The sequence below is a fragment of the Cyanistes caeruleus genome, chromosome 6 (genome assembly GCF_971803275.1).
Source record: "Cyanistes caeruleus chromosome 6, bCyaCae1.hap1.1, whole genome shotgun sequence".
NCBI classification, from domain to species: Eukaryota; Metazoa; Chordata; class Aves; order Passeriformes; family Paridae; genus Cyanistes; species Cyanistes caeruleus.
The window spans coordinates 58989244-59003018 of record NC_141706.1 but is presented as its reverse complement, the minus strand read 5'-3'; the positions used below and the strand labels follow the sequence as shown (position 1 = coordinate 59003018).

Below are 13775 nucleotides of genomic sequence, written 5' to 3'. Positions count from 1 at the left end.
GCCCCATCGAGGCATCTGTTCCCCGCAGTCCCCTGCTGACCGCCCTCACGTCATCCTCTCTTTGCTGGGTCCTGAGGAGTGGGGACGGTCACTGACCCCCTTCAGCAGCGCCCCCCAGGCACCCCGGTGGGTGCTCCTGCCTTGGGCAGCTGCCCTGACAGTGAAACTTGAGGGGTGCCAGTGGGTCACCGTGAAAAGCTGTGATGGGGACTGATAGCCCCAGTGGGAACTTGGTGTTCATCACCCGTTGAACATGTGGGGTATCTCGAGGGCCAGCAGGTCTGAAGCCCATTCCCCAGGCAATGACTCTGCCTTTGCCATTGGCAGACCCGGGCCTTACCTCTAGGGCCTAGGTAAGCAGCTTCCAGAAAGTTCTGCATGCCCTTCCCCCAAGGCAGCCTCAGGGAAAGGCAGCTCGAGGCCAACCAAGCTCTTCACAGGGGTTTCATAAGGCTGCAGGAGAAACCACACTGTGGGCTCAGAAGCAGCAGAATTGTTATCTAACCCCCTAACAGCATGGTACTAACTCCTACTTCTGTCTCGTGTTTAGGATTGAAGTTATGTGGAGTGCCCTGCCTGCCCTGGTGCTATGGGGGCTGTAGTCAGGAGGCAAGGAGGAGCAAAAGAGGAGAATATTGCCTCATCTGCTCACAACAAGCCAGGCCACCTGGCATGGGAGCGGTATGGGCATAGCAGAGAGCATGTGAATCACCCTGGACGTGCAGGTAGTGTTCCCAGCTAAATCAGATAACACACTGTACTATGCTGCATTCACCAGTAACCTGTAATACACAATAATGGAGAAAAAGGCATCCTTTCACAATCACAAACCCAATAACAGAGAGCTGTATAGATGATGATCTGAGATTTTTTAAATTAATGTGGTTCCACCGAGTATAAGGGATTTTTTTCCCATTACCTTCAGTGAGAACATATTTTTTGTTATGGTGTTGACCTGCTCATAGCATAATTGCAGTAGGCTTTGTTAGTTATGAAACTCTTCTCCATCTAATCTAAACATAATGTATGCAGTTTCAGAGGTTTCTTAAACTGCAAACTCCTACTCAGCTGTTTTTCTGACTGGCAGTCATGGCTCTACTGTGCCTTTATATTTGCACCCACTTTGTTTAATTTTTTGTAATTTTTAGTGTCATTGGTTATATTTGTCATTGTTTATATTCTCATGTCCTTTCTTTCCCATGATGGGCTGCTGTTCAGATCACTATGGGCCTGATTGTGTGCAACATTGAGACACTCAGCAACTCCTCATTTCCACAGGCACTGAGGTCACTGGAAACAATCAGTAATTTTCAACAGAATGCTTAAGAAGTGAGAAAAAATACACCAAGGATAATAACTAAGTGAATAAATTTTATGTGATAAATGGGAAGAGAAGTTTCATTTGATAAGTTAAGCAGATGGAGCTATGGCCAATTTCTTTAATCTACTGGTACATGAGTGTTATGTTTAATTTTCAAGTGGTGTTTAGTTGTAGATTAGGAATTGGAAACAATTCAGTTGTTCACAGCAAGCCAGTTTCTCTTGCTGTTTCCTAATTTGGAATATTGTTCTGTGTTTCCAAGATGGTGTTTATCTCCTAATTCTTCAGGTTCATATTACGTTCACACAAGTAATTTCAGAAGACACGTTCACTAGCTAGCACCCATCTCCTCTTGCACTTGTACACCACACAACATTTATAATTAAGCCTCTTAGGAAGTTAGCTGCATGGCCCATGATTAACTTCCCTTAATTCTTCATTGTTAAAGCTCAGTGCAAAGATCTCTAGAGTAATCAGCCCACCTTTCCAACCGGAAATGTAGCATATAAATCAGTATTCACTAAAGTACCATCCCAGCATGAAAAATGAGTACTGGTGCCTTTATCACTGTCTAACAGGCCATACAGGCTTATCCAAAGAAAGTGTTTCCCAGCAGATGAGGCAGATAAAGCGGGTGATCAGAGGCTGTTGACACACAGCACAGCATCTGTAATTAAGTCACTAGGGAAGCTGGCATGGAATGCTGTGACAAAGATAGGATCCAATTTACACACAGCTTTCAGCAAATCTTAAAATGCTGTCTGAGTAAAACCCAGCCACTTCTGACTTACTGCATGCTAGAAATTTGTCAAATAGTAGTGAGAAAAGGGGGGTAGAGGGTGCATTGTTTATCAAACATGTAAATTGGATATATTTTAGTGATTTTATGTTCCTGACTCTCTTTCCATGTCACCCAAGTTCTGTGAAGAAGAGGTGTGTGTTTGTGTTGGAAGTGCTGTAATGGGTGGTACACTGAGACTTCTACCTGCTTACCATGACTGGTATTCCCTGTTCTGCAAGACCGGGAGAAAAAGAGCGTATCCAATGAAACAGATCTTTGGATTTTGGATCTCGAGGTGACCTTGACTCCACAAATCTGCTGAACAATTAAATTACAGAACAGTTGGTTGCTTCTTTGTTTGTGTGGCAAAAGATTATGGAATAAGATAAAAGAAGCATTCACAACCTACCCTAATTGGCACTTTTTTTTTCTTTTTGTGGAGAATATCACCACAAAAATATGCTGTATTGTAAGAAAATGGTTTTAGTATATTTCTGTTTGAAATTAAGAATAAAATACTCGTGTTTTACATTAAAAAAATCCACAATCAGAATTATCTTGCATTATTGTTTGCAGCAGAGGTAGTCCAGTAATATTACATTTATATTGTGATTTATTGAGGACTCTAGGTAAAAATTTTACACTTACAATCATTTAATACTTGTTTAGCTATTCATTATTTGCAATTTACACTATTCTGATGCATGAGCATTGTGTGAAACTATTAGTGTATAGGGGAAGATTTTGTGAGGTTAAAAGTGCAGAGGAGACCTAGAGAGAGGATTTGTTCTTTGATCCGGAAGCTAAGAGACTGGACTTGCACAGATGCTGAGCCCTTGGTTTCTCCTGGAGATCTGTATACTCAGCATCTCAGTCTACCAGGCCTGGAATAGCTCGGAAACCTGGATGACAGCCAAACACAGCACATTTTTATTTGAAGCAGTCTAAGCTTTTTATTTTGCAATGATTTCCTCTATATGTGCATTATTATTATTTTTAACTCCTAAGCAGTTCTGTAAAGTGCACATGCTTCTTGTTGTTAGGGTGAGGGTACTGGTCATGGTGCTGAAAGGATTGTGGTGGGGAAAGTTTCAGGTGATGTCTCCTGACATGTACAGCTCATGTCAAGGAAAGCAGCTCTGGGACTCAGATCTGCACTCTCATGGATAAGTACACTCTGGACGGGAGGATAAACATGGGTTCTGCTGTGAGAAACACGTCAGAGAAAGATAATGATACTATTATGTAAAGGTGAAAGTCAAATCAAGATACTCATTCACATTGTTAACATATTTTTTCTGCAAACAGCAGGATTCTCATCTGCATCTTAGCTTTGGAACAAACCTGCTCATTCCTACAAAAAGACCAGTGGAAGTCACTATTATTGTGAATTTCAGGTGAGCTTTAGATGGGTCAGATCCCAGAGTTCCTGTGCCTGTCTTTAGCAGGAAATCACCCTCTTTCCAATAAAAGCTGAAGCTTTTTTTTTTTTTTTTTTTTGGCACATGACAAGAGCAGAGGATTCACTGCGATTTACACAATCACCCTGCTTCCTTTCAAATTAAACTGTAAAACGAGCCCACGGTTTCACAGGTGCTGGAGGCGAGGTGCAGGTCCTCCCTCTGCACAACCAGGCTGCCAGGGCTTGCTCGCCACATCCGCAGCCGCCTCAGGGGTTTCTGCCAGCTCGGGGGCACTTGCCAGTCACAAAGCTTACAGCACGGCCAACCCGCACACTACATAACCCTTTTTTTGGGATCATGCATTGTCAGACCCGTTTGAACCTTCGACCAAGCTGTTGGCAAAGGTGTGAAGCCTGCAACCGGCCACGTTGGTGTGCGGTGGCACCGTTTGGCCGGTGGCCCAGGACATGGACTCCTGCCCTCACGCTCGCGGTAACAGACGGCGCCGGGGCCGCCTCAGCGCCGCGAGAGCGCCCCGGTGGGGGGGGGGTCCCTCCACCCACAACCAACCTCCCCGACGCCGAGCAAAATGGCGGCAAGCGCGGGCCCGGTCGGCGGTGCAGCGCCCACCCCGCCCACAGCCGTGCGGCCCAATGGAATGAATGGGCTATAAATAACGGCCAATGGGGCTCCGGCTTGCGCTCTATATAAAAGACGCGCGGCGGGGCCGTTGGAGCTTCACTCGGACTCGGGCAGTGCCGTGCGCGGAGCTGAGCGGAGGTTCTTGGTGTAGCTGCGAAGCCCGCGGTAAGTCCCGGGGCAGCCGCGCCGTTCTGCAGCCTTCAAACAAAGGATTTAAATGTATTAATTTTTGGTTTTTCTTTTTCTTTTTTTTTTTTTTTTTTTTTTAACCTCCCCCAGCTGTGTGGGGTGGAGCCGGTCCGGCTGAGGAGGGGCGCGAGGGGCGTTGTGGGGCAGGGGCGCAGCCGGGGCAGGGGGGGGAGGGTGCGGGGAGCGGCGCAGGTGCTCGCCGGGCTGGTTGGGCTCTAAAACGTGATTAATCTGGTATTTAGCAGGGTAGTTACATACGCTCGCCCCGTCCAGGTCCCTTGAGGGAGCCGTCTGTTGTGTAAGGGCTTGCTGGATGCTGCCCTTCCCTCTCCGGTCGGGGAGTAGTTGGGGGTCCACGGACGCGGAGAGCGCCGTCGCTCCTCGGGATCCCCTCGCCCTTCAGCGGCGAGAGGAGGCACGGCCGCGCAGCGAGGGTGCAGCGGTGCCGCCCCGCTCACCTGCCGGCCGGCCCGGGGTCCCGGCGGGGCCGAGCACCCCCCGGCTCGCGGCGGCCCTGCCGCTGCCCGTGCCCCGGAGCCGCGCGCGGGGTCTGCCCGGTGTTGCAACGGTCGCTCCGCGCGACCTTGGGCGCGTCCCCTCACCCGGGCGGTGCCCCGGGAGGCGGGAGAACCTCTGCCCCTGCGGCCGGGATGTTGGAACGGGGCAAGGCTCGTGGAGGTGAAGAACTTTTTGTCTTTCCTTCTTCTTTGCGCTTGTGGAAGGTGGTGTAGCAGCAAAGGTGCGAAAGGCGCGGGTGGAACGTGAGCCAAGGTGACCTTTTGGGTGCCTGGTGTTCCCCCGGGCGGTCCGGTCTGGAGGCTGCCAACCCCCAGTGATAGGCTTCCCATCTTTCTCCCCTAGTGACTGCGGTAGGGTCAGCCATGCCCTTCTCAAACAGCCACAACCTCCTGAAGATGAAATACAAGCCTGAGGAGGAGTACCCTGACCTGAAAGCTCACAACAATCACATGGCTAAGGTGCTGACCCCGGACCTGTACAAGAAATTGAGAGATAAACAGACTCCCAGTGGATTTACCCTGGATGATTGCATCCAGACTGGGGTTGACAACCCAGGTAATGGGATCGTTAGGTCTGCATAATGATCTGTTCTCCCTCCTGACTGGAAGTGCTTCTTGACAGTGGTACCCAAAGTTCTCAAGCTGCCGAGGGACATATCTTGTAAAGCATTGAGAGACTGCTCTAAAGGCATGGCTCTGTTAGGAGGCCATGTTTCCATCAAGCTATGTACCATGCTGTGATGTGACATATCAATTCCCAGACACTTCAATTATGTAACTGCTCTGCTAAATACTTTCAATCTGAAGAGAAAAAAAAACAAAAGTCAAACGAAATGCATTCTAATTATAACTTATCCAGGGAGGGGAGGAAAAAAAATTCGGTTTACCTGGTCTATTCCTATTCCAGACTGCTTTTGTGATGTTCTCTAGCACTTCTATGAAAAAGGGGGAGCAGATGTGTTTACATGTTAACATTACAGTATTTATTTTTACTCTAGCAATATCAAAATGGCCCAACTAAATAATCAGAGACTGCCTCCTGATGAGGAGTACCCGGACCTGAGCACCCACAACAACCACATGGCCAAAGTTCTAACCCTGGATTTGTACAAGAAACTGAGAGACAGAGTCACGCCCAGTGGCTTCACCCTGGATGATGTCATTCAGACTGGGGTTGATAATCCTGGTAAAATGCATTGAGAATATTCCGTGTGAACCAGCTGAAGTAACTGGTGCTTTTGAATATGGTGACTTAAAACTAATCTTGTGGAGGTGGTATTTATGAGCAGACTACAGAAATGTAGCTCTGTAGCAGAAGGAGCAAAAAGCAAAGCATGCTTGCTTGCAGCAAAGCATGGCTGTTTAGACATAAAGTTCTATGCAGTGATCTAAATTAGCTAGTTAATTAGATGTGCTGTGCAAATTTGTCCTAAACCAAGCTTGACAAATGAGCATGGTTTAATGACAACAGCTATGGGTTTCCATAGCACTGCATTTGACTAACTGGATGAAGTGTAAAACAAAGGGTCTCTCCAAATGTTTCTATGTAAGAATGAATTTCTAAGTGACTAGACTTGCCACTAAAGAACTTGCCTGGTTAGTGCTGCAGTGGAGTACAGCCAAATGTCGCCCAAACTTAGCTGTTCTGACTTTATTACCACTCCAGGCCATCCCTTCATAATGACAGTAGGCTGCGTGGCTGGTGATGAAGAATCCTATGAAGTGTTCAAGGAGCTCTTTGATCCAGTTATTGAAGACAGGCATGGTGGCTACAAACCAAGTGATCAGCACAAGACTGACCTGAATGCTGATAACCTGCAGGTATAAAGTTTTGATCAATCACTGATTATTGGTCTGAGGACTATAAAGTTGTTGGCAGCTGCCTAAACTGCTTGCTCAGGCTCTGTCCCCTCGCTTCCACCGAGCATGGACACTTGGGCTATGGGTCTGGGGCAATCAGCCTGAAGAGCTTGCTGCCGTGGGGTATCTGTGGCTGGTTACAGCCAGGCAGCTTGTGTGCAGCAGGAGCATTTTTCAGGGTTGTGCCGAACACCTTCACTGTGTATTTCCATGAGCTGTGGGCTCTTAACAGTCAAACTAAACACCGCTGTCCTGGGAGTCGAGGACTATCATAACATTTAAACATTTTCCATGATCTTGGATCTTAATTACCAGCTGATAGTGTCATGCTATTGAATAAATACTTTTACAGCTAGGAGTAAAGATTCTTAATCATTTTATGGATTTTAAATGTTACTGTAAACTAAACTTTGGGAGTTCCTTTCAACTCCATGTTGATTGGCTAGCCATAAATCATATTGAAAATAAGAGACTTGGGAGAACATTAATGAATCGGTCTCATTTGCAAGAGCAAACACGTACCTAAAGAAGTTTTTGCCTCATTTATATCTCTACATTGCAAATCTGTAAGGGGTAACAGAAGCCTAGACCACAGTCTGAAATGGTCATGAAACTGATGTTCTGGTGATATCCCTGTCTTCTACGACTGCTTAGTAGCTGTAGCCTTGGCCTCAAAGAAAGAGTTGTGTTACACAGATATTTGATGTAATGCTAACAGCCCTGAAGTGAAGCACTGCCTTACAGGCCAGGTAGTCAATACCTCAGGTGTAAAGTGCATTCTTAAATGCATGGGGGGGGCTCATTTTGATTAGGGGAGGTGTCTTGGTAATAGGGTTGTACTTGGTTTCCTAATCTTGTAGGGAGGTGATGACCTGGATCCCAATTACGTGCTAAGCTCCCGTGTCAGAACTGGCAGAAGCATCCGTGGATTCTGTCTTCCCCCGCACTGCAGTCGAGGGGAGAGGCGGGCTATCGAGAAGCTCTCTGTTGAAGGTAAAGTGAGAACTGGATGCATCAGGGACACAGTTCTGTCCTTTGTACAAGAGGTAATCTTTGCGGTTTGAAAATGGAGGCACTTGGCAAAAGCCACTCTCCCTGGAGCCTGAACATGGAGCTTTCCCTGAAAAAGGCTCATTGCATTAGAGCTGCCTCAGCATTACAGCTTGTAGCTGAGAGCAAGAGCACATGGCAGAGGGAACTTGGACTGCATTAAGTTGACCGCTGCTGATCTTAAAAGTTGGTGTCTGTCTGTGTGTGTGTGGGGAAAGCAGTTGGTTAATCAGGGCTCAAACCTGAAATGTAACAGGTATGTAGCAACTACAGGGCTTGAGTCATGGGGTGCAGTGTTTGTGGCTGCTTTTAATTGACTTTCATTAATGTTCATCTTGCTTAGAGATGTAGTCCTGTTCCAAATCTGCAGCTGACTGGAATAAGCCCTGGTTTTGCAGTGAAACTCTTCAGCTGTATTTTGGTTTGGTTTTTTTTTTCCCTATTGCCTCCCAGTGCTCAAGGTGCAGTTCTGGAGACTGAGAGTGTAGTTGTTGCAGAACCTCTCAAGGGCAGGGTAACAGATCTTGACTAGAATAATACTGCTTGTTACAGTCATAACCTTGGTTCTCCTTGGAAGTAAAGCAGTCTCCGTTTCTACAGTTCAGCAGCAGTAACGATTCTATACTGCGTGTAAGGGAACAAAGGCTATTTGTATAAGCCTGGAAGGTGCAGACAAATCATCTGATACTGCCTCAAGTTCTGTACTGCCACAAGGACATTGCCATTGCAGATGGAAGTAAGGGAGGAGCCAGACCCAGCAGATCAAATATTGCCATACTTTGTATGTGGTCTCCAAAGTGCTAGGAAAGCCTAGCACCTTTAGCCCCATTCTAAAAGAGCCTCTCTCTTCCAGCTCTGGGTAGTCTGGAAGGTGATCTCAAGGGAAAGTATTATGCTCTGAGGAACATGACTGATGCAGAGCAGCAGCAGCTGATTGATGACCACTTCTTGTTTGACAAGCCAGTTTCTCCTCTTCTGTTGGCATCTGGGATGGCACGAGACTGGCCTGATGCCAGGGGTATCTGGTGAGTATGTCTGAGGAAGCAGTCATAGAAGTCAAGAAAGTCTTGCAGTTTTGGTGGTGACTTGTACTTCTGGGCAAGATAGTAACTTCTCACCTTGTATTACTGTGTCTGATAAACTTATATGGGAGAAGTTGCAGTTAACCAGCAAAATTTGGACAAGTGTTCTTAAGCTGGTAAGAATAAGCCAGCTTGGCTAGCCCAGAACGAGAGCCTGCAGGGTAGTGAACCACCATACAAAAACTGAATCACTTTATGGAAGTAGATAACTTGTAAAGGAGCAGGTGTGTCACTGCTGGCAGCTCTTACCGCAAGAGTTGAGAGTAACTTGTGGTACAAACTATGACATTATCTTAGCTCAGAGTCAATCCTGGATGCAGAGTTACTCCCTTGGAGTCTCTTTACTTCTGCTTGCGGAAACTCACTGGTGCTGGACTAGTATGGCTTTATCTGTGCTAGTGATGAGCTCTCCCCTCTGTCCCCAGAGACTCTGTGACAGGAGTTGACTGATGCAGAGGTGTGGAATAGAAGGATTCTGCTTGCTTTAAATGTAGGTCACCTACATAAAACTGCATCTCAGGAGCTTCTGCAGCATAATTAACTTGCTCCCTTGTAAGCTAAGGGCTAGGTTTTTTTCAGCAGGAATGCTCCAATGTTATTACTGCAGCTGTTTCAGAACAACCCAGAGGAAGCACGCTTTGTTTCTGTAGGTCACCTTTAAGATTGCATCATCTACCTGCAGATTGCCAGCACCAGATAGCGCTGTCATCTGAGCATGACTAATCTACAGACTTGAAGTGTAATGTCTTAGTGTTGTCTGCATAAATAACTTTCCTCGGGTACTAGCTAATTTTTGATCCTAATCAAGTTCAGAAATTACTAGCTTGATAAATACTGATGATAGTACTTGCTGTCAGCTGCAAGCTGGGACAGGAGGAGCTCATTGTTCAGAGGATTTTTATATAGCATCTCTGAAGAGCCTTGATCTAAAATTCATAGTGAAAGTAAGGTACAAAGTGCACTTTGACAGAATCTGACAAAGTACTGCTAAAAAGGCTTGATACACATGGTGTTATTATGAACATTACTGTACAGGACTCAGAGTCTACTGATCACCTTCTACAAATTGCTGGGCAGAAATACCTTAATTTTTAAACTGGAGCCACAAGTGAGCTATGGGGGATGTGGGGGTTTTAGGTTTTGATACTGTAAGACTAGGTAATGCCATGTTATTTCTTACTCTGTAAAGGGCAGTTCAAATTACTTCTTGAAAAGAGCAGGGTAACAACTACCAGCTTAATTCAGGTCCTGTGTAAGCAAAAGAAGGAAGATCAATCTTGAAGCAGCTAAGTGAGCCTCTTGAACTAAAAACTGCAGTGATGAGCTGTCTTCAAAGTGTGAGGTGGGAAAGATGGCAAAGGATTATTTTGTCTCCTAGGCACAATGATAACAAGACTTTCCTTGTTTGGATCAATGAGGAGGATCACCTTAGAGTTATTTCCATGCAGAAAGGTGGCAACATGAAGGAAGTATTTAACCGCTTCTGTAATGGACTAACAAAGGTAAATTACTTTTGGCTGGGCTGTAGGTTCAAGTGGCACGTAGTTCTCTGGTTAGATCTGAGAACGCAGTTTAGAAGCCCCCTCTGGATTCCTCCATGGTTGTTTCATAGCCTGGATCTCTGGGAACACCCTGATGAGATCCAGAACTGTAAGGGCTCCAAAACAGTTTTTTTTGCAAAAAACCTTGTGGCTGTGTAATCTGGAGTGTTTGTTTGATGTGAAGGGACCCTTATCCAAATGTCTCAAGTGTATTTTAAAGAAATTCTACATAGTTCTTTAAAGCTTTGAGACACCTTGATGGGGAGGAGAAGTTGCTTGAATGTGCAAAGCTGGGCTCAAGTTTTTAGGCTGGATGCTTTCAATTTCTAGTCTTGATATGAGCTTGAGCTTTACCAGACCCTTTACTGATCCTGAGAGATGTGCCAGTTTGACATGTATTAAATCCAGCTTTGCAACAGATAGTGACATAAGAAGTGTAGCTTTTAAACTTAACCTGTCTCATTGCTAGGAGCAAGATGAGTGCCTTAAAAAAAGCCTCTTGGTGGTGGCCATGTTTTCTATACGGAGGGGGCTTATGTGGCTGAAACAGCTGTTGTGTGTTGTGGCTGTTGCTGAGCGACTGACGCTGCAAGTGAGCACTAATGGATGTACTACAATCTTAAGGCAGAGCACAATCTCTAAACATTCATTCTATTTATAGATAGAAAGTCTCTTCAAGGCCAAAAACTACGAGTTCATGTGGAATCCACACTTGGGCTACATCCTGACCTGCCCATCCAACCTTGGAACAGGGCTCCGTGCTGGTGTGCACATCAAGATCCCACACCTTGGGAAACATGAGAAATTTGGAGAAGTCCTCAAGAGACTTCGGCTGCAGAAACGAGGCACAGGTGAGAGTTGATGTCCCTGATGGGCTCAGTCAGTCTGCCCTAAGACATTAGCAAAAGCCTGGTTATGTTGAGAGCCATCTTTTGGTTTGCACTGTCAGTGCCTGTTGCATCATCCAAAAGGTACCCTTGCAAAGCACATGGAGATAAAAAAGTTTACAAGTTGTATATTGGAGGAGTTGAGGATGCAGGTGCTCTACTTACTGCATACTGTGTCTGGCTGTCTGGTTAATGTCCTGTGTGGTCATTCTGAGCACCAGGTAAGGTGAACCTGGTGGCAGCTGTTCCTGTTACAAGCAAAGGTGGGAATCCTGGTTTAGCCTACAGCTAGGAGATGGCTCCAGCGGATACTTGTAGACTTCAGGTTAGATTGCTCATGGCTCAGAAGAATAAAGACCTGGCCTAGTTGAGTGTTCTGTGGTTCATGTTGGCAATTACACATGGCTTTATCTTCCTGCATGTAGGAGGAGGTACCGATGGCAGCTTGTAGAGAATTGTCCTGCAGTGTCCCTTCCTCAAGCTCTAGTGAGGAGCTAGGGAAGGAAAGGCAGATTGACCTGCTCTAGCCGAGATCAATGTTGTAACTGAGTCTCTTTTGCTGCAGGTGGTGTGGACACAGCTGCTGTTGGAGGAGTGTTTGATGTCTCCAATGCTGATCGTCTTGGCTTCTCTGAGGTGGAGCTGGTGCAGATGGTGGTGGATGGAGTGAAGCTTCTCATTGAAATGGAGAAACGCCTTGAAAAAGGCCAGTCCATTGATGACCTCATGCCAGCTCAGAAATAAAGCACTTTATTCTCATGCTTCCTAACTTATTGGATGAATAATAAAATGTCACTCCAATTCAAACCCTTGGGGTCAGAGCCCACTTAGTTACACTGTAGAGAAGTCTTCCATCCATCTGTGTTAGAGTTTATTTTTTTGATGGTTGAGATGTTGCTGATAATGAAATAAAACTATTGTTTGGTCTGAGATGTCTTAGATATGTTAACTGAATGTCTTTGAGATTTAAGTGACTTGGTTTTCATAGGTCTGGTTTTGTGTGCAAGCACATCTTCCTGTATGTGCTGCTGCAGACAAGCTGAGTTGAAGTGTTGTTAAAGCAGTTTCAGAAGTTGAACCTTTTAACTTGATTGTAGTTGCTGTAAATTTGAGAACTAGTGTTAAACATGAGTCACTGCGAACATGCCCTACCTCCAAGGCTTTGACTTGTGCATCTGCTCATGCCAACTGTAAACTGTCATTATCCTGAGTACTGCAAGCCAGGCTGGCTCCTCGAAGGGAGGGGAGACAGGGCTGGGTACAGAGGGCTGCTGCTCTTCTCCAATGGGCCCTCAGGGGCTGCAGGGCCAAGACTATGGCCCATGGTATTACTGACCCTGGGCTGCTTTGTGGGGAGATGGTTGTCATCAATCTAGGGCTGTGCAGAGGGCTAGTGTAAACAACCAGTTGCTCTTTTGAGGGTGAGGTGAAACCTAGATTAATTCAGCCCATGCTTATCTCTTAAGTGATTTCAGCTCAGCCAGGGAGGCTGGAAGCTGCCACGTACAGGAAAATACCAGCTAATTAGCTTTAGTCAGCTGACTCCTGTTGGCCCTTGCACTGGTTGCCCTGTGAACCTAAAACAGCAGTATAGTCAATTAAAACATGCTAAATAGTTTTTCCCAAACTGGGCCTGGCTTGCAAGCTCAGGTAGTTCTCTGGGTATGAGCTGAAGATTGCATCAAGTAGGTCTGTTCTCCAGAATGGCTGTACATGTGTGCTTGTTGTGTGGAAGCATCACATTATTAACATACAGGAGCGGCATTTTACACAAGTATTGCTAACTTGGAGCTTCAGACCCTTGGAAAGAACAGCCTTTGCAGCTCATGCAGATGCACCTGCTCAACAGCTCTACCCACTGCTAAAATGCAGCTTTGATGGAGGGTGCGTGACGAGAGGTTGATGCAGAGCTTGGCGTGCAGCTTTATATAGGTTTGTATAGATAACTGAGGTTTTCTTTTGTAAAGGCTGTGATATTTCTAAGGCTATGATTGCAGGCTGTCACTTAGTTGAAGAGATGATTCCAGCTGGGATAAGCTAATTCAATTTTGGTGAGAAAAGGCTGAGTGAACATTTCAGACAAGTTTTTTTTTTTTATTTTAAAACAGCTTTGTGTTTCAAAGTTAATTGGGTGGGGGAGAGGAGATCATATGAAAGAGTTTTGTTCTGTACTGGGTGTTCCTGTATTTGAGTTAATCAGCACAGGAGTTTTCTGTACAAAGCTTGTGAGAGCAGGGAAGAGAAAATGCAAGAGACAACAGTTTGGTTCTGTATATTTTTTAGATTCCCCCATGCTGTGCTTCATGCCACTGTTCACAGACGCTTGGCAAATAGCTGGTTTTGCTTCTTGTAATCAGAAAGTGTTCATTTAGTGGTGCCTCTCCTCAACACAGCGTCGTTACTGCGCTCACAGCAATTACCTACTGGAAGGAGTTGCCTGAAAACTTGTCTATTTTTTTCTAGCTATATCAGCTGGACTAATAAAAACATTTCTCTCTCTA

At 45.8% G+C, this 13775-nt stretch overlaps 2 protein-coding genes and 1 long non-coding RNA gene across 9 annotated transcripts in view; 2 read left to right on the top strand and 1 right to left on the bottom strand.

Annotated features, from left to right (window-relative positions):
- LOC111945399 (uncharacterized) overlaps positions 1-2642 on the top strand; it is a 2812-nt gene extending 170 nt beyond the window's left edge. For 2 of the 3 annotated variants that reach the window (XR_002871634.2, XR_002871635.2), the window contains exons 2-3: positions 551-725; positions 2240-2510. This is a non-coding gene — a long non-coding RNA (uncharacterized LOC111945399). Of the gene's footprint in view, positions 1-37; positions 127-550; positions 726-2239 lie in introns of those variants that run through there. The other variant, XR_015288356.1, reaches the window with a different exon arrangement.
- Positions 1-4613, bottom strand: part of TRMT61A (tRNA methyltransferase 61A) — a 27670-nt gene extending 23057 nt beyond the window's left edge. The window contains exon 1 of one of the 2 annotated variants that reach the window (XM_086894164.1): positions 4595-4613. The gene's annotated coding sequence lies outside the window, so the exon portion shown is untranslated. Of the gene's footprint in view, positions 1-340; positions 565-4594 lie in introns of those variants that run through there. The other variant, XM_086894163.1, reaches the window with a different exon arrangement.
- On the top strand, positions 4241-13775 carry CKB (creatine kinase B). 4 transcript variants are annotated; one of them, XM_086894157.1, is made up of 8 exons: positions 4241-4312; positions 5853-6040; positions 6521-6675; positions 7575-7707; positions 8618-8789; positions 10225-10348; positions 11049-11238; positions 11840-13775. In XM_086894157.1, the coding sequence occupies exons 2-8, from the start codon at positions 5863-5865 to the stop codon at positions 12016-12018; spliced, it is 1131 nt and encodes a 376-aa protein (XP_086750283.1). In that variant the 5' UTR covers positions 4241-4312; positions 5853-5862; the 3' UTR covers positions 12019-13775. The 4 variants fall into 4 exon arrangements, with proteins under 4 accessions (XP_086750283.1, XP_086750281.1, XP_086750285.1 ...); XM_086894155.1 differs by lacking the exon at positions 5853-6040 and adding an exon at positions 5198-5410; XM_086894159.1 differs by having other exon boundaries at positions 5198-6040.